The 25,131-nt window shown below is 38.4% G+C and overlaps 1 protein-coding gene and 1 pseudogene across 3 annotated transcripts in view; one reads left to right on the top strand and one right to left on the bottom strand.

Annotated features, from left to right (window-relative positions):
* Nucleotides 1–4,152, top strand: part of LOC120221809 — a 42,233-nt pseudogene extending 38,081 nt beyond the window's left edge.
* SLC44A5 (solute carrier family 44 member 5) overlaps nucleotides 1–25,131 on the bottom strand; it is a 424,123-nt gene that overhangs the window by 340,020 nt on the left and 58,972 nt on the right. For all 3 annotated transcript variants that reach the window (XM_039219401.1, XM_039219403.1, XM_039219402.1), the window contains exon 3: nucleotides 16,709–16,777. In XM_039219401.1, the coding sequence (XP_039075332.1) occupies nucleotides 16,709–16,721 (13 nt within the window). In that variant the 5' untranslated portion in view covers nucleotides 16,722–16,777. The remainder of the gene's footprint in view (nucleotides 1–16,708; nucleotides 16,778–25,131) is intronic.

Below are 25,131 nucleotides of genomic sequence, written 5' to 3' on the forward strand. Positions count from 1 at the left end.
TAATTAACAAAAATACAAGAAAGAGGAAATAATGATTTTTTAAAGAATTATAAAACGGGAAATACAAAGTTAAAAATGACAAACACTTCAATTTAATGTCTAGTGTGTCAGATACAATGGCATCAGCTATTAAGAATACCATCATTTGTCAAATACAGGCTACCATCTTCTCAAAGATAAGCCTCTCCAACAGTCCCCACATTAGTCTCATTCTCTCCAATATTATCTCCCTCCAGTCTATCCTCCAGAATGCCACCAAAGTCATTGTCTTAAAATGCATATCAAGTCATTTCTCTATTGGAAAGCCTTTCAATGGTTCTCTATTCCATCTGGAATAAAGCTCAAATGTTTACAAAACCCTATATGTCAGGGCTCTGTTTATTTTTCTAGCCTCATTTCTACCATTTCTCCTTCTTCTCAAGATGTATATGCTCCAAACAAAACATTCTTTATGATCTTCCTCTGAGCTTTTGTGTATGTTTTTTTTCCTTGCCCAGAAAGTTCCTTCCTGCCCAACGCCTTTTAGTCCATCCAATGACTATTCATCCTTCATGTAGATGCCTCCTCTTTTCTGACTCCTTAACTAAAAGGTAAGTACCCCCTTCTGTATACCACCATGGTTGCTTGTATTTCTCCTATCATAGCATATTACAGTGCCATAGTATTTTGTTTACTTGTCTGCATTACACTCTAGTCAGCAAGTAATGTGATGGCAATGGTAACACATATCTTTTTCTTGCCCTGGCATTCTATGACCCAGCACAGAACACGACCCCTAATGATGCTTGATAAATATTTTCTTGGATGGATGTTGTACAAATATTTAGGTTATAGGATCATCTAGTAACCCAAAGCTTAACTTGAACCCCAATTTCCAATTCTTGTTGAAAATCTTTCTGGAATAAAATTGGCAACCCTTGGTATGAATTTTACATAAGGATCATTAGTAAGTTACCTTTGGCATGTGGGGCAATTGCTGCTTCTATTATCTCTTTCTTACTATAGAGGACAAAATGGAATCTCTCAGGTCAAGCAGGGGCCTGTGTCAAGCAATGCACCATAGCTACGAGATGTGACCAGGACCAGCATCAGCTGACACCCCAGAACTGATAATAAACAGAAGCGGACAAGGTGTGCAGGGGCCCGAGACCGATTAAACCCCTTTAAAAAAGAAAGGGTTTTTGCAGTAAACTCTCAGACTCTTCAGATGTGACCCCCTCTATGTCTGACCACCTAAAAAAGACAGCTCCTGCCGAAGGCTCTGCCACATTGATCTCTGAACAGAACTGAGATCCCTCACTGCTTGAACATAATACACAGTAAGTGCCAAGAGCTGACCCGGACCAGATCGAGGCCTTATCTCAATGGCACGCCCACAGACTGACTTTGCCTTTGGTTCATTAACTTCCAACACCCTTCTGTTACCTTTGTTGTGTGGCTTTTCTTATGTTCTGCTCTGTGTGCTGTGTAATAAGCCAAGTTTAATCACATGGTGAAATGTCACTGGGTTTGGAATCCTGAACCTGCTTTGTAATTATGATTAGTTTTGCTCTACAATCGAATAAAGCTGACATTGTGAAGAGAGATAACTCTTGTGTGTGCCTTCATCGCATGCTCATAACACTTAGCAACCATTAGGGTTTTTGATTGGTACCCATGCTGTCCAAAATTGAGCAGCTGGTGTTCTCATGCCACCCATCTAGCCCTCTTCACCTGTTCAGAGGTCATCACTCATCCAGTACAATATCCCTGGTCCCACTCCACTGAAGAGGCAGAGTAGCCTAATAAATGGCATCTCATACCACTCTTAGCCTGACAATAGCACAGATCAAACATCTTAGCACTCCTTCCAAAGGCTGCCAATCTCTATGTATTCTGTAACGTTTCAGTCTACTTTTCTTTGCAAATCTAGTAAAATAAGAACAATTAAATTTCTTTGGTATAACTTAGCTTATAACATCTTGGACCACGATTCTAGCCATAATGTTCTGGGAACTGTAGATTTTAGAGATGGAGAAAAGTGGGTTGAAACTACACCAACACCCTCTAGAAATTTCTGAAATCAAAGACTACTTAATTCAATATATCTTGCTTGATTTTTTAAAAAATGTTGTTCTCTTCTCTTCAGAATTTTTCCTGAAAGTACAAGAAATTCTGCCAAGTAAGGGTACAATAAAAGAAACTGAGTTGAATCAGATTTAAAACATTTGCATACCCCAAATTTAATTTACCCATTAAAGTAATATGAAACTTTTAAGAGAAAAATTCCTAAGAAAAATTACACATTATGTCATAAATAGAAATAACAGTACTTCCTTGATTTTGCAAGAAATGTCATTTTTTAATGTCAGGAAAAGGGAATAAAAAGGAAAGTTTTGGGTGGGCTCTCCTCCCCTCTGTGGTGACCCCTGCTTTTGCATATGCTGACTGGTCTATGAAATGGTGGTGGCAGTTTGTGGTCATTGTTTCCAGGGATTGAGGACCAACGTTCAAAGCCCCAAAGGGAAACTGCAACGATGATAAAGAAAATATAGATGGAACAAATGGTGCAGTAAAGTCAGAACTGGTCCTCAGAATGAAGTAGCATTACTTGTTTTGATGGAAAAAAAAAAAAACTGGTTACAACATGGTTCAAGAGACTGGGTTAAGGGAATCTGGTGGCCCTCCTCCAGGTTGCGAAGGCCCACGACCACCTAGAGGCTGTGAAGGTTTTGTAGGAAAAATACGTTGTGATATGTGTGGAGATGAATGAGTTAGCTTCCGTATTTGAAAGAGCTGGGAAGATATATGAATTTTGACTTATGATGGAATTAGTGGTAAAAATCGAGGTTATGCTTTTGTGATGTATACTATGAAAGAAAAAGCCCATTAGCCATCAGAATTGCTAATAATTATTCGATTTGACCAGGTAAGTTTACTGGTGTGTGTGTACGTTTGGATAACTGCAGGTTATTTATTGGAGCTATTCCTACGGAAAAGAAGAAAGAAGAAATTTTGGATGAAATGAAGAAAGTTACTGAAGGAGTTGTAGATGTCATTGTTTACCCAAGTGCAACTGATAAGACTAAAAATCACAGTTTTGCATTTGTTGAATATGAATCTCACAGAGCCTCTACTATGGCTAGGAGAAAACTAATTCCAGGTACATTCCAACTGTAGGGCCATACCATTCAGGCAGATTGGGCTGATGAGGAAACCATACAGAGTTAAAGTTCTTTATGTAAGGAATTTAATAGTCTCAACTACAGAGGAAACAAAGCAGAATTCAACAAATTCAAACCTGGTGCAGTTGAATGAGTAAAGAAACTTAGAGATTAGGCTTTTGTTCTTTTCAGCCAAGAAGATGCAGTGGCTGCTATGTCTATTAGGAATGGAAAATGCATTGATGAAGCAAGTATTGGGGTAACACTAGCAAAACCAGCAAATAAAGAAAACACTTGGAGACAGCATATTAATGGTCAGATTAGCCCTAATTCTGAAAACCTTATTGTGTTTGCTAACAAAGAAGACAGCCACCTGAAAACTCTGTGCAAGCCACCAACTCTTCCAGCTAGCCTCAATAGTCAGCATAGCCCAAGCCTCCCTGAAATTGAAAGATGCACTTATCCATTTTCTCCTGGAACAAAGCTTACTCCAAGCAGTATGCATTCGTTAAAACCCAATCATTTCAATTCTGCAGTATTGTATTTGGATTATTACTGGAATAAAAATCATTGGGCACCACCAGAATTTTATTTATATTCAACAACAGGTCAAGCTGAGAAAGTATTCTTGGTATATAAAATTGTTATTCCTGCTATTGCAAATGGATCCCAGAGTCATTTTATGCCAGGCAAACTGTACTACATTAAAAGATGCAAAGGGACTGTCAGCACAGTTTACATTACTTCATTTGAACAGGGAACACAAGATCTTCAGCCTGGACCTATGCAAAAGAATTTGAAGAGAATAAAGAGACTACAATTTCTGTCTGAGCTCGGTAATAGTCTTTCCCCTGTTAGTGCTACCCTCTCTTCTGGGACTCCCAGCATGCTTCCTTATACTTCAAGGCCTATTCTTATCCAAGCTATCCCTTGCCCAATAATATCACTTGCTAATGGCAGCCATATTGGACAGCAAGCATATATCTTCAACTAGTCCTCAATCTTCTAAAGAAGATATTGTAAACCTGAGCATGAAAGTTTCTTTGTAAAGCTTGCAAATTATAGTATTGATTTATTTTAGAATTGGGTTTGCACATTTGGTTTTAAAATGATAAACATATATTTATTTCGACATAGTAAACATCAGCCATAATTCAGAATAACCTACTGTTGTAGAACTTGTAAAAATGCTAAGTTTAAAAAGTTATACAGTGGTTTCTCTTGATAAAATTATGGCAAACCACTGTTCTTTCTAAACTTTTGGGATTTCAAATACTTCTTTTTCTTTTTCTTTTTTTATGTCTTTATTTTATCTTAAGAGACTGAGACAGAGAGCGTGCGGGGGAGGGGCTGAGAGAGAAGGAAACACAATCTGAAGCAGGCTCCAGTCTCTGAGCTGTTAGCACAGAATCCGACACAGGGCTCAAACCCACAAACCGTGAGATCATGACCCGAGCTGAAGTTGAACGCTTAACCGACTGAGCCACCCAGGTGCGCCTCAAATACTTCTAATTCCTGAGTGGGCAAAAGAAACCAGCAGTATATGTTAAATTTTGCATAATAACTTTGCTAAATAGCATTTCACAAATATTTAAGCATTTAAAATGGTTACACTAGATTTGATTACCAAGGACCTCTTACTGTATTAGCGATTACAACAATTATATAACCAGAAGCATCTATTATGTAGAATGAAATGAAGGGCAAAAAGATTAAGATGCAAATTTTATGCAGTTCTAAAGAAAATGCAGTCTATGATTGTGGTCCTCGAAGAGAAATATATAAATATTGTAGTTAATCAGTTTTTATAGAAATAAGTCATAATTTTGCTGTTAATATATTTCAAGTTTATGTAATCATGTTTCTTATGTGTTTTTGATATTTACTATATAGTTATTTGAATAATAACTGTTGTGGTTTTTTAGTGTTGAAATCATGTGTTGTTTAATTTTTGTACTAGAATTCAAATCTTTGACATTAAATATGTGATGCTTCTAAAAAAGAAAAGTTAAGTTTTTGAGCATTTGAAAAGATAGATCCAAATCAAAAATCTTTTTCATTGGTTTATTAACAGAAAAGAAAAAAATTAAAAGTAATGTTGCTCACTGCCCAACTAAAAGTATAATTGAGAAAGTATCTTCATTCCACTTACTACTAAGAGTAGTAAAAGAAAGAAAGGAAAAAGAAAATGAGAAACTTCATGTGAAGGATACATAAAATTAAAATAAAGTGCTATCTAAAACATAGGTACTTTATTGGTGAGTGTGATTTAAAATCAAATGCTTTCTGAATTAAAGACTGTGGAATAATCAACATGTCAGTGTTAAAATGGGCCATACATTTTCAAAAGAGGCATCAATGGAAATAAACTGTGAAAAACCAATTTTGGGCAGTCCTAAATCTAAAACAACCTTAGTTCTCAAATGTATCTGTTCATTTTCTTCTTTTTATTTTTTACTATAAATTTGCTGACAGATGTTGTGTTTCTTATTGTCAATTAAATTTCTGTCTATCTTCTTTGTTTATCCAGTAATCACTCACAGTCATATCCTCTGATTTCACTCCTACCACAAACTATACTTTAGTATGTTACCAGTGACCCTAGCATTTTCCAGTATGTTCTCCTCATTTCCGTCAGACATCATAACCCGCAACTAACTCTTAAAAGGTTTCACAGACCAGCACTGACAGAAGCCATAAATCTATCCTATAACTCTATCCAAAGGAGGCTCATCCAATGAAAGTGAATCAGAAGTGAAGTCACGTAAAAGAGTAGGCATTTGAACAGCTAGTTAGTGGATATTAAAATTAGGAAATGTAAGATTGTTTCCTGCCCAAGGTCTAGAATATCTTATGTCTGGAATCCTAACTATAACATGGCCCATTGCAACTTCACGAAGATGTGCTGCACAAAACAGTAACATGGAAAGATGCCCCCAAACTGACTTCCATGATCAATAACCGTAGAATCAGCTGTACAATATACCTTTTCTCTTGGACATTCAGAAAGTTCATTAGCATATTAAAAGATTTTTTTTTTTAAGCCTGGCCGTAAAGAAAGCTGTTTAGCTTTGTTTAACCTGGTATTTGTCAAATCATTTTGACCACTGAAAGCTTACTAAGATCCCAGGGAACTGGTATCCCAAATAGACTTAAGGAAAAGCTGACCTGCCCCACCATTCATAGTTCTGCTTTTCCTTGACCCCTAGGGCTATGCCGTAAACCTGGGCTTTGGTCATATGATGCCCTAGAACAGTGCTTCTTCAACTTGTATGTGTATATAGCTCACTAAGGATCTTGTAAAAATGTAGATTCTGATTCAGTAGGTCTGAGGTAGGCCTGGAGGGTCCCCATTTCTTTTTTTTTTTTAATTTGTTTTAATGTTTATTTATTTTCTAGAGAGACAGAGTATGAGCAGGGGAAGGGCAGAGAGAGGGAGACACAGAATCTGAAGCAGGCTCCAGGCTCCGAGCTATCAGCACAGAATCCAATGGGGCGCTCGAACTCACGAACTGTGAGATCATGACCCAAGCTGAAGTCAGATGTGTCAGTTAACGGACAGAGTCACCCAGGTGCCCCTGGAAAGTCTGTTATTTCTAACAAGTTTTCAGGTAATGCTGATGCTGCCATTCTCCATCACATATTAAGTAGCAAGGTTCTACAGGGCCACTGCAGTAGGAAGATCATCACATGTCCAATCTATTCATCTTATCTTTCCTAATAATAAATCCTCCCAAAATACTGATATTGGGGTCTTAAGTTCAAGCCCCATATGGGTGTAGACATTTCTTAAAATAGGATCTTTAAAATCAATCAATCATACATACATACATACAAAGTTACTTTCAACATATATCACTTCGCTGATCAAAAACTTTCAGAGGTTCCCTGTTCCTTTCTATGTTAGTAATTCGACATTTATTGAACCTTCACTGTGTGGCAAATAGATACACAGACCCTGGTTTTCACATTTGAGAACCAAGTAGGTGAGTAAGGAACAAGGTGCAGAATTCTAGGAGCCAAAACAAGAAGGGGTAGCTAATTTCTTGAGACCTCTGTTTCTTCATCTGTGAAATGAGGGTTAAACTAGATCAGTGGTATTTAATCCTCCATGTATATTGCAGTCACCCATATCATCCTAACACAGAGTCTCAGCCAAGACCAATGAAATGCAGGCTGTCAGTACCCCACATTCAATAGGGAATGGTAGGTCTGAAAAGTTCCCCAGGTGCAACTAATTTTGAGGACCACTGGACTAACCAATGAATCCCAAAGTGTTGCCCGATTATCAGTATCACCTGGAAACCTGTTAGAATGACAATTCTCAGGCCTTATCCCAGACCTACTGAATCAGAAACTTTGGGAGCAGAGTAAAAAAACCTGGGTTTTAACCAGCTTTCCAGGTGATTCTGATACACTGTGAAAACCACTGGATTAGATGATCAGCAAATTTCTCCCCAAGTCTAAAATGGCAGGGATGCCTGAGTTAGCTGAGCGTCCGACTTCGGCTCAGGTCATGATTTCACAGTCCGTAGGTTCAAGCCCCATGTCAGGCTCTGTGCTGACAGCTCAGAGCCTGGAGCCTGCTTCCGATCCTGTATCTCCCTCTCCCTATGCCCCTCCCCTGCTCATTCTCTGTCTCTCAAAATAAAATAGAGACATTAAAAAAAAAATAAAATGGTATCATTCTTCGACCTCAAACAAACTTTTCAAACCGTTTTTTATCCAGTCTTTACAGACTAATAGTATAAGTTCTGAAATTAGACTTCTCAGATTTAAATCCCAGCTCTTACATTTAATTTTAGTTGTCTGGGTTTTAGGTCCTCATCTATAAAATGAAAATAATAATAGTACCTTTTCCCACAGAGTTGTTATGAAGATTAAATGATTTTGTATATGTAACTCACTTAGCAGAGTGCCTGAGATGTGTTTCAGGTCATTACTCAATTGTCACTCTCACAGTGAGTACTTCATGGCCATTCTGTCCAAAATTGAAACCCACCACTACAATCCCCTTTTCCCTCCTCTAGTTTATTTTTCTCCTTTGCAATTATTACTCTGTACCATATATTTCACTTGATGCATTCTTTATTATCTGCTTTCTCCCACTAAAATGTGAACTTTAGAGCTAGAGTCTGATGGCTCTAGCACTCTAACTCTCTGAATGTCTACACAGTATTACTGTGTGTACAATACAATTTAACACCTATTTATCTTAATTAATTATCAATGGAATGAGTAAGTTCTAAGAAATTTACTGAAAGAGGCTGCATCTGTCAGGCAACAAGCATTCATGAGAAATTAGAGGAAAGGAGTAATGGGAAAACTTACCATTAATTAGTTATGTAATCCTCAAATAACAAAAATAGTGGTCTACCTTTTACAAAGCACCTCTATATACATCAGCTAGTTTTGACTAGATGATCTCAAAGACCATGTCTCCTTGCTTTCCATTTTTTTGAGGCGAAAAGTTAAGAATAAATCATGAAAGTCAAAATTTAATCAGATAATGACCCAAGAAGTTGTTAAGTTCAGGGATAGCAAATCAGTGGTTTTCTTGCCACTCACCTCTACTCCTATCCCCTACCTCCTGTTGGCTAGGTCTGGGAGAGTCCCACCATATCTCCAATGCAGCCCTCTAGGCAGCCATTAGCAACTGATCAGAGCTAACAGAGAGGGGGACACCCATTTGCCATCCTAACCTAGTCTAACCATCTTGGTTCTGAAATCAAACAAAACTGATGCTAAGAAATTTAAAGTGACATGTCCAGGCACATAGATGGTAGCAGACCAAGACCAGAACCAGTTTCCTGACTACTCTCCAGGATTCTACCCAATGCCTTTCCTTATTCATTTCTGAAATTCAGGATTTACATTTCTATTCTAAAGCAATCAAAACACAGAAAGCAAACCTTTGGCAGAGAGTTTTCATGTTAATGCTCATGAATATAACGTTGAAATGAAAAATGACAGTTTTGAGTCAAGTGATGGACAGAGTTGGTTAGTCTGTTATTTTTCCGTTGGGTTTATTTACCGAAGCCTAGAATGTGTCATGACTGGAAATAGACAAAACAGATTATTTTAATTCCACTGTCCTAGAAAAAGAAAAGGAAAATAGTTTTCATTAATAGGAACTGGGCTCAAATCCAGTTCCAAAATAACTTATACTACTGAATCAACTTTTTATTTAAAAATTTTTTTATGTCTTTTATTTATTTCTGAGAGAGAGAGACACACACACAGCGTGAGCAGAGGAGGGTCAGAGAGAGAGGGAGACACAGAATCTGAAGCAGGCTCCAGGCTCTGAGCAAGCTGTCAGCACAGAGCCCGACACAGGGCTCGAACCCACGAACCGTGAGATCATGACCTGAGTCAAAGTCGGCCGCTCAACCGACTAAGCTACCCGGGCACTCCCTGAATCAACTATTTAAAGATGACATTTCTCTCATTAATGGCTATACACTTATTATAAATATAGTTTAATCACTAAATTTAAATTATAAGAAAAATATATTTTAAGGAATATGAAAAAATAAAAGATATTGGAGAGAAATAGACATTTATTTTAATATAAATAATGGCCATTTCCTTATCATGGAAATTACGCTCACATTTTAGAATTACAATTTTCCAGATCCTTTTCCTAAAGAAGTTTCCTAATATTGCAATCACCTTTGCAACTCAGCTGGAATGAAACAGACTTGTCAAATTTTACCCAGCCAATTGATAAGTCTGTCTTGATTAACTCTCACTTTTAGGTATACTATAATTGAAGCTACTTTTTGGGGCAAAACCATCACCTAACACACTTAGAGACTGCCTCTGGCACTGTCTGCACTACCCAAGGAAACCAGGACAGCAAATGGCAGTTCTGTTACCTCACAGAGTTAATCCATTTTAGCAACTTTGTTCTTTAGTTGCAAGGTATTAGCAGTTGGTCCCACAGCCTATCCTTCCACCCTGAAAAAGTGAGCCCAACTCATATTTGAGGGTAGGATGAGGAAAGTACCAAGCACACAGAATTTCTTCTCTTCAGCATGGACCCTGCCACCACACCAGAGGAAAAGGAGTGAATGCTTGAAACAGGCAGAGGAAGTTCAGGGCCCATACTGCCCCTACTCCATGAAAAAGGGCAATCAGCTCCAGGGTTCTCCTACGGTCTGGATATACACGGCAACAATCCATGTGGGCCTCAGAAAGACCTAGCCACAAGGGAGCCCTGGAAAACTGGAGTGATTTTCACCTCGGCCCTCTTTGTCAGTTGAGATCACTGGGGGTCCATGACTTTGGTCAGAACAAGAATGAAACCAAGAGCTCTCATCAGACCCCATCATGCTAGCCCAGGCATGGGTCCTTTAGGCAAACAGGATAGCCAAGACAAATCATGACTTCTAGAAAGTAGAGCGGTAGTTCCCAAGGAATGTTTGTGAAATACTGGAGCACTCTGCTTGCTGGCTTAGGTATTCCAAAAATACAGAGATCACTTGCCCTGCAACACTTTCCTTCTTTCTTTCTTTCCTTCTTTCTTTCTTTCTTTCTTACTTTCTTTCTTTCTTTCTTTCTTTCTTTCTTTCTTTCTTTCTTTCTTTCTCTCTTTCCTTTTCTTTCTTTCTTTCTTTCTTTCTCTTTCCTTTTCTTTCTTTCTTTCTTTCTCTTTCCTTTCCTTTTCTTTCTTTCTTTCTTTCTTTCTCTTTCCTTTTCTTTCTTTCTTTCTTTCTTTTTCTTTCTTTCTTTCTTTCCTTTTCTTTCTTTCTTTCTTTCTTTCTTTCTTTCTTTCTTTCTTTCTTTCCTTTTCTTTCTTTCCTTCTTTCTTTCTTTCCTTTCTTTCTTTCTTTTTAATTTTTGAGAGAAACAGAGACAGCGTGAGTGGGGGAGGGACAGAGAGAGAGAGAGAAAGAGAATCCCAAGCAGGCTCCACACTAACAGGGCAGAGCCTGATGTGGCACTGGAACCCACAAACCGTGAGATTATGACCTGAGCCAAAACAAGAATTGAACACTCAATCGACTGAGCCACCTAGGTACCCCTCCCTGCTGCGCATTATTGAATCATTTTTTTAATCAACCCACTTACTTATCTGGAAAAGGGGACAAGTACCCTACCTAACTTAGAAGAAATTACTTCAGCTGGCATTGCAGACATCATTCACAATATGGAAAATCCTTTAAATGCTACTATTCACATTTTTAAAACCCAAATTCCTTGAAAACTTGCTGTATGCTGGCTGATTCAAAACAGGAAGCAGAGACTAAATTTGAGTTTGTAAGACTTCTCTTGGAATTAGTTTTGTCACTCCTTGCTCTGTGACCATGAACAAGTTACTCTTGAGTCCTAGATTTCTCTTTTATAAAATAATCATAATAAAATGCATTTTACAATTTAGTTCTAAACATGACATGAAAAACGTAGAAATTGGCATAAAAATGCCTGGCCCATGAGAGAAACTAAGTAAATATTAATAATAATTTTCTTCTCCCATTTCCTTTTTTTCTTATAAAGAAAATATCCATGTTAAAATGCTTTTGGATGTTGTGAATGGCTTAAAAAATTAAATAACATGCCAATGCTCAGATTAGCCTATGAATTGTAGCTTCTATAACTAATTTGAAACAACTACTATTCATATATGTAATTACATATAAAATTTCAATGAATACCTCTGTAGTCTTCTAGTTGAACAATTCAAATTGGTAGCATAATCTGGATCTCTTTTTCCAGAAATATATTGCAACTTTATTTTTCTTCCAATCAATCCCACAGTGTTAGAAGAGAAAGAGGGACAATTTCCCCATCTTCAGTTGAATGATAGCAATATTTTATGGCTTCTCCTCCATGGAATCCTCTTTTTTTATGTTAGATTAATATGTGTCTCTCAAAATAGGTCTGCTAATCTGTCTTCTAGAGCCCGCTTATTGGCCTCTAAAATTACAAATATAGCAAAATAGTGTTAGAAGCAAATATGGATAGTCCTGCCAAAAAAAAAGAAAGAGGGGAAGACATATTTGAAGCATTTAAGTAGTAACAGTATCATGGCCAAGAACAACAGCAGGCTTGTCCATCTGTCCATCATGAAACTAAGCTGTGCCTACTACTTATCAACAGGAGGTGGCCATGTGGGCATCACACTAAAATAGAAATTCTGTCACCCAGAAGACAAGGTGAGGAGGGAAGAAAAAGATTAACTGTTTCAGAATCAATTTCTGGGTTAACGATAAATACAAAGAATTGCTCCATGTTTCTTATTCACAGACTATAAAATTTTTATTGATTCTTTTATTCATTCACTGAAGATTTTCTGGGTGCTTTTTAAATTTTTTTTAATGGTTATTTATTTTGGAGAGAGAGGGACAGAGCACAAGCAAGGGATGGGCAGAGAGAGAGGGAGACACAGAATCTGAAGCAGGCTCCAGACTCTGAGCAGTCAGAACAGAGCACGATGCACAGCTCGAACTCACAAGCTGTGAAGTCATGAACTGATCCAAAGTCAGACACTCAACTAACTGAGCCACCCAGGCACATACCTGGGTGCTTTTAGAAGCCAGGCACTGTGTTATCCACTATGCATATTCCAGAGAATGTCCATAAGAATATCCATAAGAATAATTCCAGAGAATTATTTCCTGAGGTGACTGACTAGCTCAGTCAGTAGAGCATGTGAGACTTGATCTCAGGCTCATGAGTTTGAGCCACACATTGGGTGCAGAGATTACTTTTTTTTTTAAAGAATAATTTACTTCTTTTAGGGATTCTGTTTCATGAAAGAGACAGAGAAGTAAACAAAAAAATTGTAATACAGAAAAATGGCAGCCAATGTATATACAATATGCAGTGGGAACCCAAAGAAAGAAGGAATTAACTATGCAAAAATATGCCAGCTTTACAAATCTGTGACTCATCTTTGCACAGGAGCTCTGCTAATCTCTGTAACCAGTGTTGTTATATGTTCTATAGAAGAGAGGCCAACCAAAGAAGTAGAATTAAAAAATCTAAGAATGAACAGATGGGTCTTGATTAACTGTATTTGCATTAGGGTAGAAGAAAAAGTGTTATTGCCTTTACTTTCATTTATTGCAGTCCTTTTTTCCTTAACTATGTGTATATGCTTAATTTATAATCTTATCAACTCCATCTAAATACGTCAGTTTCTGTTTTCTATAATTATGTTTGAAAGTGTGACCATTGGACAACAGTTAGATATAGATATAGAGACAGATGTAGATCTAGATACATTTGTAGATGTAGAGGTAAATGCAGAAATACCATCTTGGCTTCTAGAAATATGAATCATAATGTAATTCTCAAATTTTACAGTAAAACATTTTATTTAAGGCAATTTCCTAACAGAAGAGTGAATATAAGGCGTAGCATTTAGTGGCATTTAGCAAAATTAAAATGTTAAGGCAAATAAATCTTCAGAGTGCTTTAAGACCTACTATAACGACTTCCTTTCAATTGCAGAAATGAATAAGGAGTGAATTGAGGCACTGCCATTAAGCTAAAGTAGAAAGTCTGAGTAAACTGTCAGCTTGAACATCTGATTTGAATGTTTGCTGGCTTTGTTGCTAACATGTGCACTTGGAAACATAAAATTCACATCAGTTTCACATCAGGTAAAATTTATTAGTCATCTGTGAGGCAATTTTTGGTGCTAGATCATTTACCCATTGATTATCTCTGGCATTGGCATTTCTCTTTGTTGTCTCACATACTACCTAGAGCTACGTGCATAAAAATATTGGTGTTCCTCTCCATGATCGCACCCCAATTCACAGGAGCTAAAGGCACATTCTGGAAATACAGCATGAGGCATTAGCACCAGGTACTAGAAACAGGCCTAACCCAGTCTGGGTCTGCCTTAAAGAACCCACTCTAAAGAATAACAACCATCACTCTCCATGCCTCTGTCCTGATGTTCTGTCCCAATGGCCACCAAAACTGAAATGCCTTATCCCTGGACAAACTCAAAACAATATAGTCACACTGTTACTAATATACATCAATCAACCTGACAAACACAAAAGTGTTAAATTTTATCTCTAATCTCAACTTATTCACATAATTAGCCTTTTTAACATGCCGAAATTTCATTTGTACCTTACATTATAAAATGAAAACCCCAGTGCCCATATAGGGGTATTTGTTTAATGGTTTTATTCTGTCCATCTATCAATTCTGTATAAGTAATTCTTGGTCACTGTTCTTGATGTGTTTCTCTTATATGACACCAAGCACAGCTTCATAGGTAGTTTTGTTTACTGAATATTTTGTACTGTTGGTGGTGATGTGGGTGATATTGAAGCTTCTCAGCTCTACTTTAAAAAGTGTACAAGTATTGGGCTGCCTGGGTGGTTCAATCAGTTAAGTATCTAACTCTTGATCTCAGCTCTGGCCATGATCTCAAGGTTCATGAGTTCGAGCCCTGCACTGGGCTCTGTGCTAATGGTGTGGAACCTGCATGAGATTCTGTCTCTCTTTCTCTCTACTCTTCCCCTTCTTGTACTCTCTCTATCTCTCTCTCTCTCTCTCTCTGTCAAAATAAATAAATTCAAGAAATCTTTTTAAATAAAATAAAATAATAAAATAAAATACAAAGTGTACAAGTGCTGTCCTATGAATGGACAAGTTTTTGCCAAGATCTATGCTATTTCCTATTTCTTTTGTTATAGATTTCTAATCATCACGGTTTTTTCATTTGTTACATCTATTAAAACTTTCCCAAGAGAGAGATTAAAATATACAGAGAAAATGTCCTTACATAATGACTTGAGTAATGACTGAAGCCCAAGGAGTTTGACTTATAAATGCTATAGAGAAAGGCATTTATTTACAGTCTAAGGCCTGCAAGCTACTTAACATCAAATGGAAGCCAACAGAAGCATCAATAAGTAGAAGTGGAAAAAAAAAAAAAAGGATATTACTGTGAATGAAATGGTTTCTTTCTCTTTTTTTATGTTTATTTATTTTTGAGAGAGAGTGTGTAAGTAGGGGAGGGGCAGAGAGATGGAGACACAGAATCTAAAGCAGGCTCCAGGCTCTGAGCTGTCAGCACAGAGCCCTATGTGGGCCTGAACCCACAGACTGTGAGATCATGACCTAAGCTGAAACTGGACACTTAGTCGACTGAGCCAGCCAGGTGCCCCGAAATGGTTTCTTTCTGATGGTGAAAGTTGTGATGTCTTTTCTAGATTATTAGATAGCCAATATTCAGAAAAGAGAGATAAATATCAAATGAACAACAGGAAAAAGGGCTAGGTAATACTCAACTTACAAGTGCATCATGGTTCCATAGCTCCAGGAACATGCCAATCGAATACCTTTGAGAAATGATTTTCCCTTAAACCATTGTTGGACATGGTAGCAATGCTTTGCTCTTGGCTCACATGAGCCAAAATAAACTACAATGTAGTTAAAGTACAATGTGGCCATAGGAGCTCTATTTCAATACGCTCAAGCATTTGTAACACACTTCTGAAATCACAATTTGTATACAATCATAAAACCACCATTCCTTTAGCATATACATACTACCTCTCAGGTACTGTGCCAACATAATCCTTACCTTGGTGTGTGAAATAATTACTATTATTCTCTTTTACAGATAAGCAAACAGGCCTAAAAGACTAAAGTAATTTTCCCCAGGCATGACTGTGTTAATAACACAATATCTGCATAAAAGAAAATGTCCTTTAAGCTGGCCATTCCCCAGTGTTCATACTTGAGGAACAATTGCAACCCCCAACTCAGGGGATAACCTCTGGACACACAATCCCCTTTAACACATTCACAGAAGGAGGAGTTCCCGTCAGTAACCAGCCACACAAGGCAATGCATTTACAGCCTTCAGGAACCTTATGTAGATTTAGACACGTTCTTGGGCCCTTTTTAAGCATCTTGTTAGATCTTTAGATCCTATTTTTAATAACCCTTTTAATCTTCTCAAAATATGCAGCCAAAGGTCAAAGCTGCTTAAAGTTCCACATTCTATATCTTCCACTTTAGTTTGTACTTATGCAGCATTTTACTTTTTGTTCATAGCTAAGAATAGATTTTCCTTCATGAAGGAATAAAATTTGCACTTAAGGAAAACAGCATTCATTTTCAATAAGCATTTGCTAAGTAACCACCTTTTCCAAAGTTAAAAGCTAGGCCTGAAGACGGTAAAAAGGTAGACCTGGTCTGTGCCTACCAGAGGTTTAAAAGCTAATTATGGAGGTCGAGATAGTAGGAATGAGGGTTAGAATTTGAAGGGGGCCCCGTGGTCCCCGTCCAAGAAACACTTGACAGCATGTTGCTTGCTTCTCACAGTATGTGTGAGGATGTGCTTTTACAAACTGTATAGCTCCCACTCACCACATCTCCCAGGGAATCACTGCTATAGGGAGGACCCAGATGCAGAAGCGAGGCTGTCATGCATCTCAGGGGTCTCGAGATGGGAAAAGACTAAGAACCAGGTGCAGCTCCCAATGTGTATACTCATTTTTCTATTGTCCTTATTTAACACGGAACAAATAATATTTTACACAAAAGTCCAGATCAAGAGGGACTTAATTCGCGCACGTGATTACCTTTGTCACTCATTAAGAGGCTGTATCTTCAGAAGAATCACTGCAAAGCTGAGTTGCTTAGAAAGGAGTCTGTGATAAAAACAAGTATGCAGATGGTTACCTAAAGCAAATGATTTTAACTTATTAAAACCAGCATTTTGGGAATACACCCACAACTATACTTTACACTCCCTAGAAACCTAGAGAATTAGCCTAATTCTCTTCTAACACATAAAATCCTGTGGGTGTCTACTCTCTCTGCAGGAAACTGTTTTCTTCTTTACTATACTGAAATAAAATTCTCACTGCCACAGCCTCCTAAATCTTGGTCCTTATTTTTATAATCTACTCTCACACTTCACATCTACCTGTAAGATGCATGTCTAACCAGTTGATTTCTCTATCCTGTCTTCCACTTATATGTACCCTTTTTTCAACACTCCCATTTATGTTTTTATGCTTAGCTGGTGGTAGATGGCATTTTTCTTTCCAGCTTAGCTCTCTTTTTCCCATAATTTCAGGCCAAGTATTTTAATGATTTTACAACACATAACTCATGGTAAAAATTTGTTATAAAAAAAGCATTTTTTAAATATTAAAAAATGTTTTATATATTTCTGAGAGAGAGAGAGAGAGAGAAACAGCATGAGCAGGGAAGGATCAGAGAGAGAGGGAGACACAGAATCTGAAGACAGGCTCCAGGCTCTGAGCTAGCTGTCAGCACAGAGCACAACATGGGGCTCGAACCCACAAACCTGAGATCATGACCTGAGCTGAAGTCAGACGCTTAACCAACTGAGCCACCTAGGTGCCCCCAAAAAAGCATTTTTTAATGAAAGGGAAAAGCTAATTTTACCATGTAGAAATCACTACTAAAATGTTATCATTTTTTTCTGTCAGTCCTTTTTTTTAAGTTTTTTTATTTATTTGAGAGAAACTGAGACAGTGCAAGTGGAGGAGAGGCAGAGAGAGTGAGAGATTGGATCCCAAGCAGGCTCCATGTTGCCACCACAGAGTTCAATGCAGGACTCGAACCCCTAATGCCATAAGATCATGAGATCATGACATGAGCTGAAACCAAGAGTTGGATACTTAACCCACTGAGCCACCCAGGCACCTCTGTCAGTCATTTTTCTTAAATATATGTTTCTTAACTTTTTTATTTTGAAATAATTTTAGACTTACAGAAAAAGAGCAAAAATAGTAACACAGTTCTTGTATACTCTTTAACCAGATTCTCCTACTGTTAACACATCCCATTAAGATAAGATAATTACCAAAATCTAACATCTTCCATTATGATAATATAATTATCAAAATATTCCATGCATATTTTGACAAGATTGAGATCATACTTTTTGTTCACTGCTTCTTATATTTAATATGATAGCATAAGCACTTCTAGTACTTAAAAAAATAAAAAAATGAAAACATTGTCCAAGAAATATCATATTTCATCAATGTGCATTTTACTTAACTATTGCCACATTGTTGGACAATTTAATTAATTGGAAATTTCTTCTTTTATTAAAAATTCTTATCAACACCGGTTATAATTTTTAAAAACATCTATGAATTTTATATGTCAAAAAATGGTCTTGAGGCACCTGGGCGGCTTAGTGGGTGAACCATTCAACTCTTGATTTCGGCTCAGGTCATGATCTCATGGTTGGTGAGATCGAGCCTCATGTCAGACTCTGCGCTGTTAGTATGGAGCCTGCATGGGTTCTCCCTCTCCCTCTCTCTCTGCCCCTCCTGTGTGCACGGTCTCTCTCTTCTCTTTCTCTCTTTCTCAAAACAAAACATTTAAGGGGCGCCTGAGTGGCTCAGTCGGTTAAGTGTCCGACTTCGGCTCAGGTCATGATCTCACGGTTCGTGGGTATGAGCCCCATGTCGGGCTCTGTGCTGACAGCTTAGAGCCTGGAGCCTGCTTCAGATTCTGGATCTCCCTCTCTCTCTGACCCTCTCCTGCTCACACTGTCTCTCAATCTCTCTCTCTCTCAGAAATAAATAAAGCATTTAAGGGGCGCCTGGGTGGCGTAGTCAGTTAAGCGTCCGACTTTCGCTTGGGTCATGATCTCGCGGTTCATGGGTTCGAGCCCCGCGTCGGGCTCTGTGCTGACTGCCAGCTCAGAGCCCGGAGCCTGTTTCAGTCTGTGACTCCCCCTCTCTCTCTGACCCTCACCTGCTCACGCTGTCTCTCTCTCTCTCTCCTAGAAATAAATAAAAAATATTAAAAAAAAAAAAGAAAAAAATAAAGCATTTAAAAAAAACACTTAAAAAAAGAAATGGTCTTTTATTTAAATTGCTTTTTTTGTTATTATTGAAAATGAACATTTTAAATGTTTGCTAGTTATTTTTATTTCATCTTTTGGAAATCATTTGGGTTCTTTTTGTCTATGTACTTATGGATGTCTGAATATATTACTTACAAATTTGTGTAAAGCTTGCATATTAAGAATATTAAGTTTTGACTCAAAGATTGCAAATATTTTTTACTGTTTAATAATTGCATTTTAATTATTTGTTTTATATTCATTTTGGTAATGCCAAACAATTTTGCTATCTGAAAATAAAATCACCCTTTTATAGCAATACTTTGTAAACTGAGATCCACCAACCATTAAGCATTGAAGATATGACTCTTGGGAATTATCATCCTTAAAAAAAGATTCATATGTTATTCAACTTTGACAAACACTGCAGTAGGAATAATGGTCAAAGGAGAAATCCCAAGTTATAATAGGATGTCATGTCATACAAAATAAAAAGTTCATGAAAGGATCAAATTGCATTGCACATTCTTTAGTGTTGATTATGTTATACTATTTTAAGGTCTTATAAGTATTCGGAACTGTAACTAAACTAAAAACTAATTTCTTTTTTATTATCACAAACTGAAAATCAGAAAGCTATATACGTCAGCAACACCAAATTGCTTAAGAGTCCTCCAAATACCCTGTGCTTTCTTACATCTCCTGCCTGTACCCCTATTCTTCCTTTTTCCTGTACTGTCTCCCATCCCTCCACTTCCAGCCTGTGGGAAACTCCTGGGCTTCACTGCCATTCTCTCTACCACACCACCCCCTCCTCCCTGTTGTCTTAACTATTGCATCTCATAACTTCTCTCTGTTTACTTTTGCTAAATTTGCCCTTCCTTCCCAGCTGTCAGTAATCTAAGAATACGAGACTCAGGGCCGTCATCGCTGTAGCCCCAGTTCCTAGCAAAGTTCCTGACGTATAATGGGAGCCCCATTAGTGTTTATAAAATGAATCAAATTATCCATATAAGGAAACAGTCTTCTGGGAGGAGTTGTAAGAAACTCAACCCTGTTTCTTGATTATACTAATAAATAATATTGTGAGTTCATCTACCAATTCTGCTATCAATTCTGTCTTATATAATAAGTCCATAGTTTCTCTTTGGCACTGCCAGTTGCTTTCTATGCAGTTAACTGTGACTTGAGCAGAAAAGAACACCTTTCTTCAGGCAGATGATCAATAAACTCTCTTTTTTTCCTTTAATTGTTTATGTTGAATAATTTCAAACTTACAGAAGAGTTGGAAGACTAGAATAAAGAACTGTTGCATACCCATCAACCAGATTCACCAATTGTTATCAATTTTGCCATACTTATTTCTTTCTCTTTACACACAGACACACAGACACACACACACACACACACACACACACACAAAAATACTTTTCCTGAACCATTTGAAAATTATAGTGAGAATCATACCCTCTTTTCCCTAAATAGGAAAAATCAGCATCCATTTCCTAAGAACAAAGACACTCTCTTATGTAGTCACAGCACATTAATCAAATCCCAGGAATATAACACTTATATAACATTTTAATCTAATATATGGTCTATATTCATTTTTCTCTAATTGTCTCAATAATGTCCTTTACAGAATGTATTCCTCTGATCCAGACCCAAGTTCATATATTAATGTAGTTGGCATGTCTTGTTAGTCCCCTTTATCTGGAATAGTCTTTACACATTTTTTTTCATAACACTGAAATTTTCTGAAAGTACCAGAGTAGTTATTTTAAAAAATGATCCTTTGGGTCTGTCTGATGTTTCCACATAATTCGATTTGGGTTATGCATTTTTTTCAAAGATTTTATTTTTAAGTAATATCTATATCCAACATGGGACTCGACCTCACAACCCAAAGATTAAGACTAGTGCACTTTATGGACTGAGCCAGCAAGGTGCCCCAGGTTATACATTTTTGGCAAGAATATTATGTAAATGATGTTTTAACTTTCTTAATGCATAACATCAGGAATCAAATCTCAGTTTACCTATCACTGGTTATATTAACTTTGATGACCCAATAAGGTAGTGTCAATCAGATTTCTTCTCTATAGACTACCATTTCACACTTTGAAATTAATAAATAATCTCTTGGGAGGTATTTTGATAATATATAAATATGTCATTCTTCTTCAAACTTTTATCACCCATTGATTAGTCTCCTGAATCAATGGTTTCCACAGCAGTACCAAAATGGTGATGAAAATGAACTAGCCAGGAAAAGCACTGGAAAGAGTATTTCAGGCCAAAAAATTGCAAGTCTGAATAAAGGGTTGGGGAGTTGGCAGAACTAAATGGAAACCAGTGGGGTTGGAATAGATTGAGAAAGAGAAAAAATGCTTAAATGAGAAAGGACAGGCAGACTATGCAAATTTTTGTGGACCAAGAGAAGGAATTTGGATTATAATATAATTATAATGCTTTTAAATAGGGAAACGACATGATTTTCCTTTTTAAAGGATTACTATGGCAAGTTGAAAACAGGTATTCAAGCAAAAATAGGTACACAAGCTGGGGGTGCTAGATGGCAGAGAAGTAGGGAGCTCTGTACATTGCACTCGACCCCATATCTCGCATGGAAAAGATTTGAAGCCACAGGAAACCTTACAGAACCCAAGAGATTGGAAGAAAAAGGACGCAGAATCCACTGAGAAAGAATTCTAATGTGAGTGCCAACTGGGGAAGATGAAATCGGGCCAGGATCGGAGACTCCAGGGACAGGGGCAATCCCCCTCTGCAGGGAGTGAGAGGGGAAAGGGAGAGAGTCTGAAACCACTCAAGACACGGTCCCTGTCGCTGGGAAACAGGAGGACCTCGGCTCGGGGCACAGAAGGACCGTGCGCGCCAAATCCCTGTGCACCAGGTCCCTGCGCGCCAACTCGACCCAGAGGGGCTGCGCGCTGACCACTTCTTTGTTCTCCTGCCTGGCTAGACCCTTAGAGAAGCTGCGCGCCACCGCACCATTGTGCTCCTGGCTGGCCAGACTCCTGGGGGAGCCGCGCGCGTACCGGGCCTCCGCGTTCCTGGCTGGCTGGAACTCTAGAGGGAAGGCAAAGAGCTTAAAAACTCGGAGATTTGACTGCGAGTTCGTGTTTCAGGTGACAAGACACAGAAGGACCTGGTTTCCCTCTCTCCAGTGGGCCCGGCGCCCCCTGCAGGCAAACCGCCGCCCATGCTCACCAGCCCGACCCGGAAGAGAAGGGGACAGTGATTCTGGCTCCACCCCCAGGGCTAGGCAAGAGGCTTGGAATTTCCCTGAGAGGATAACCTGCGAGGTTGTGTCTACGGCAATTTCAGTGGGGCGCGTGGACTGGGATTTGGAAACTAGGGCGGGGAGTTTACACACCCAAAAAAGCGAGGTGCAGAGCTTGGTTCAAGAAGGGACTGGAGCACCACCACTCTCCTCCCCACAACCGCCGAGGCAGAACTCCCGCCTGACGCATTGGACCACACCACGCTCATCCCTGCTTCAGAGCTGTCCCCCCTCTTTTTCCCCCTGAACACTAACCTGATTAACTCTGATCACCGGCTTGCTTAAAGAGTCACATTTAGTCCATTCTGTAGATGTAAATTCTACACCTACCGACCTTTTCATCTCTTTCTCTCAGGAGTAATTAGACTATATAGTTTCTCTGGATAACTCCAGTGTCTTTCTCTCACCTATCCAACCATATTCTATCCTTTAGCTCTTTGAAAAAAGCTTCTTATAACTTCTGCCTGTTCATTCTATATAAGCAGGAGCTTCTGGCTCAGTCCCCAGGGAGAAAGCAAGAGGCTTGGAATAGCCCTAAGGGGATCGCCTGTGAGGTTGTGTCTACGGCAATTTCAGTGGGGCGCGAGGACTGGGATTTGGAAACGTGGCCTAGCCTGGGATATAAAGTGTGACCGACCTTGGATGCGCCCCCGGCACGGAGAGTTTACACACCCAAAAAGTGAGGAGCAGCACTTGGTTCAAGAAGTGACTGGAGCGCCGCCACTCTTCTCCCCACAACCGCCATGGCAGAACTGCCGACTGATGCATTGGATCAAATCACGCCCATCCCTGCTTGAGAGCTGCCCTCCTCCATTTTTTTTTTTTTTTTTTTTTATCAGAGCACTGCCCCGATTAATTCTGGTCACTGGCTTGCTTAAACAGTCACATTTAATCCATTCTCTAAATGTAAATTCTACACCTACCGACCTTTTCATCTCTTTCTCTCTGGAGTAATCAGGCTATATAGTTTCTCTGGATAACACCAGAGTCTTTCTCTCACCTCTTCAACCATATTCCACCCTTTTGCTCTTTGAAAAAAGCTTCTTATCCCTTCTGCCTGTTCATTCTATTTCCAATTTTGCCTCATCCCCGCCCTGTCTTCTCTCTCTTTCTCTATGCTCTTCAACAAGCACTGCATACACCCGGCAATTTAATTGTAGCAGGGATATCTGGTTATATGCTTTAAACCATTCTTTGTCCATCGGATTTTTTCTTTTTTCCTTTTCTTTTCTTCTCTTTGAACTTTTTATTTATTTTTTTATTTTTTATTATTCACCTTTCCTCCTCCATCTTTTCTCTTAACTTTTTCGTTTTCCCTCTCAGATTGCAAGTAAGTTGGATTTGTCTGTGCGTTTGTGTGCCTATATTCCCTGTGTGTTTGTCTGTCTGTTTTCTTCTCCAGGGCTACCTCAGGAAACAAGCCAAAGTACACATGGCGGAGAGTCCCAAATATCAGTACGAGTAGGAAAATAAAATAACCAAGGTCTTAACAAGAGAGACCAAGAGATACCATTAAAAAAAAAAAAAAAAAACACTCTCTGAAAGGATAGGCCCTGGAGAGTAAAAGAGCATTCTAGGATACAGCAGCGCTCACAGGTGCAGAGAGCATAACAAGTCTTTAAACTAACAAGAGCCAGAAAGCTAATTAAAATGACGAAACGAAAGAGCTCTCCTCCAAAGAAATCCCAAGAAGAACTGACAGCTAATGAACTGCTCAAAACAGATATAAGCAGCATAACTGAACAAGATTTTAGAATAGTAATCATAAAATTAATAGCTGGGCTTGAAAAAAGCATAGGGGACATCAAAGAAACTATGGTTACAGACAACATGGAGACTAAGAATAGGCATGATGAATTAAAAAATGTGATAAATAATTATAAAAAATATAATGTCATAATAAATTAGAGGCCTCCAATGCACGGATTGAAGAGGCAGAAAGGAGAATAAGTGATTTAGAAGACACCATTATAGAGAAACAGGAAGCTGAGAAAAAAAGAGACAAACCAATCCAGGAACATGAAAGAAGAGTTCAAGAGCTCAGCGATATGGTCGAACACAACAATATCTGTATATTAGGAATCCCAAAAGAGGAAGAGAGGGGGAAAGGAGCTGAAGGAGTCCTGGAACAAATCATAGCAGAGAACTTCCACAACCTGGGGAAGGAAGTAAATGTGGAAATACAAGAGGCTCAGAGGACTCCCCTCAGATGTAATTTGAATAGATCTTAGGCACGGCATATCATATAAAAATGGCAAAATACAAAGACAAAGAGAGAATTTTGAAAGCAGCTAGGGAGAAAAGGGCCCTAACATACAAAGGGATACCAATCAGACTGGTGACAGACCTATCTACTGAAACTTGGCAGGCCAGAAAGAAATGGCAGGAGATCTTCAAAGTGATGAACAGAAAAATATGCAGCCGAGAATCCTCTATCCAGCAAGCCTGTCATTCAAAATAAAAGGAGAGATAAAAACCTTTCTAAGTAAACAGAAATTGAAAGATTTGTCACCACTAAGCCAGCCCTACAAGAAATCCTGACGGGGACACTCTGAAGGAAATGTTGCAAGGAACAAAGATACCAGAGACACCACCACAAACATGAACCCTACAAAGGACACAAAGACTCTAAACCCACATATTTCAATAATAACACTAAATGTAAATGGGCTGAATGCTCCAATCAAAAGACACAGGGTAGCAGAATGGATAAAAAAAACAAAATCCATCTATATGCTGTCAACAAGAAACTCATTTTAGACTGGAAGATACCTTCAGATTAAAAGTAAGGGGATGGAGAAATATATATCATGCTACAGGAAATCAAAAGCATGCCGGATTAGCTATACTTATATCAGACAAAC

This window comes from Hyaena hyaena, unplaced genomic scaffold (assembly GCF_003009895.1).
Source record: "Hyaena hyaena isolate Hyena2069 unplaced genomic scaffold, ASM300989v1 scaffold_826, whole genome shotgun sequence".
In the NCBI taxonomy this organism is placed as follows: domain Eukaryota; kingdom Metazoa; phylum Chordata; class Mammalia; order Carnivora; family Hyaenidae; genus Hyaena; species Hyaena hyaena.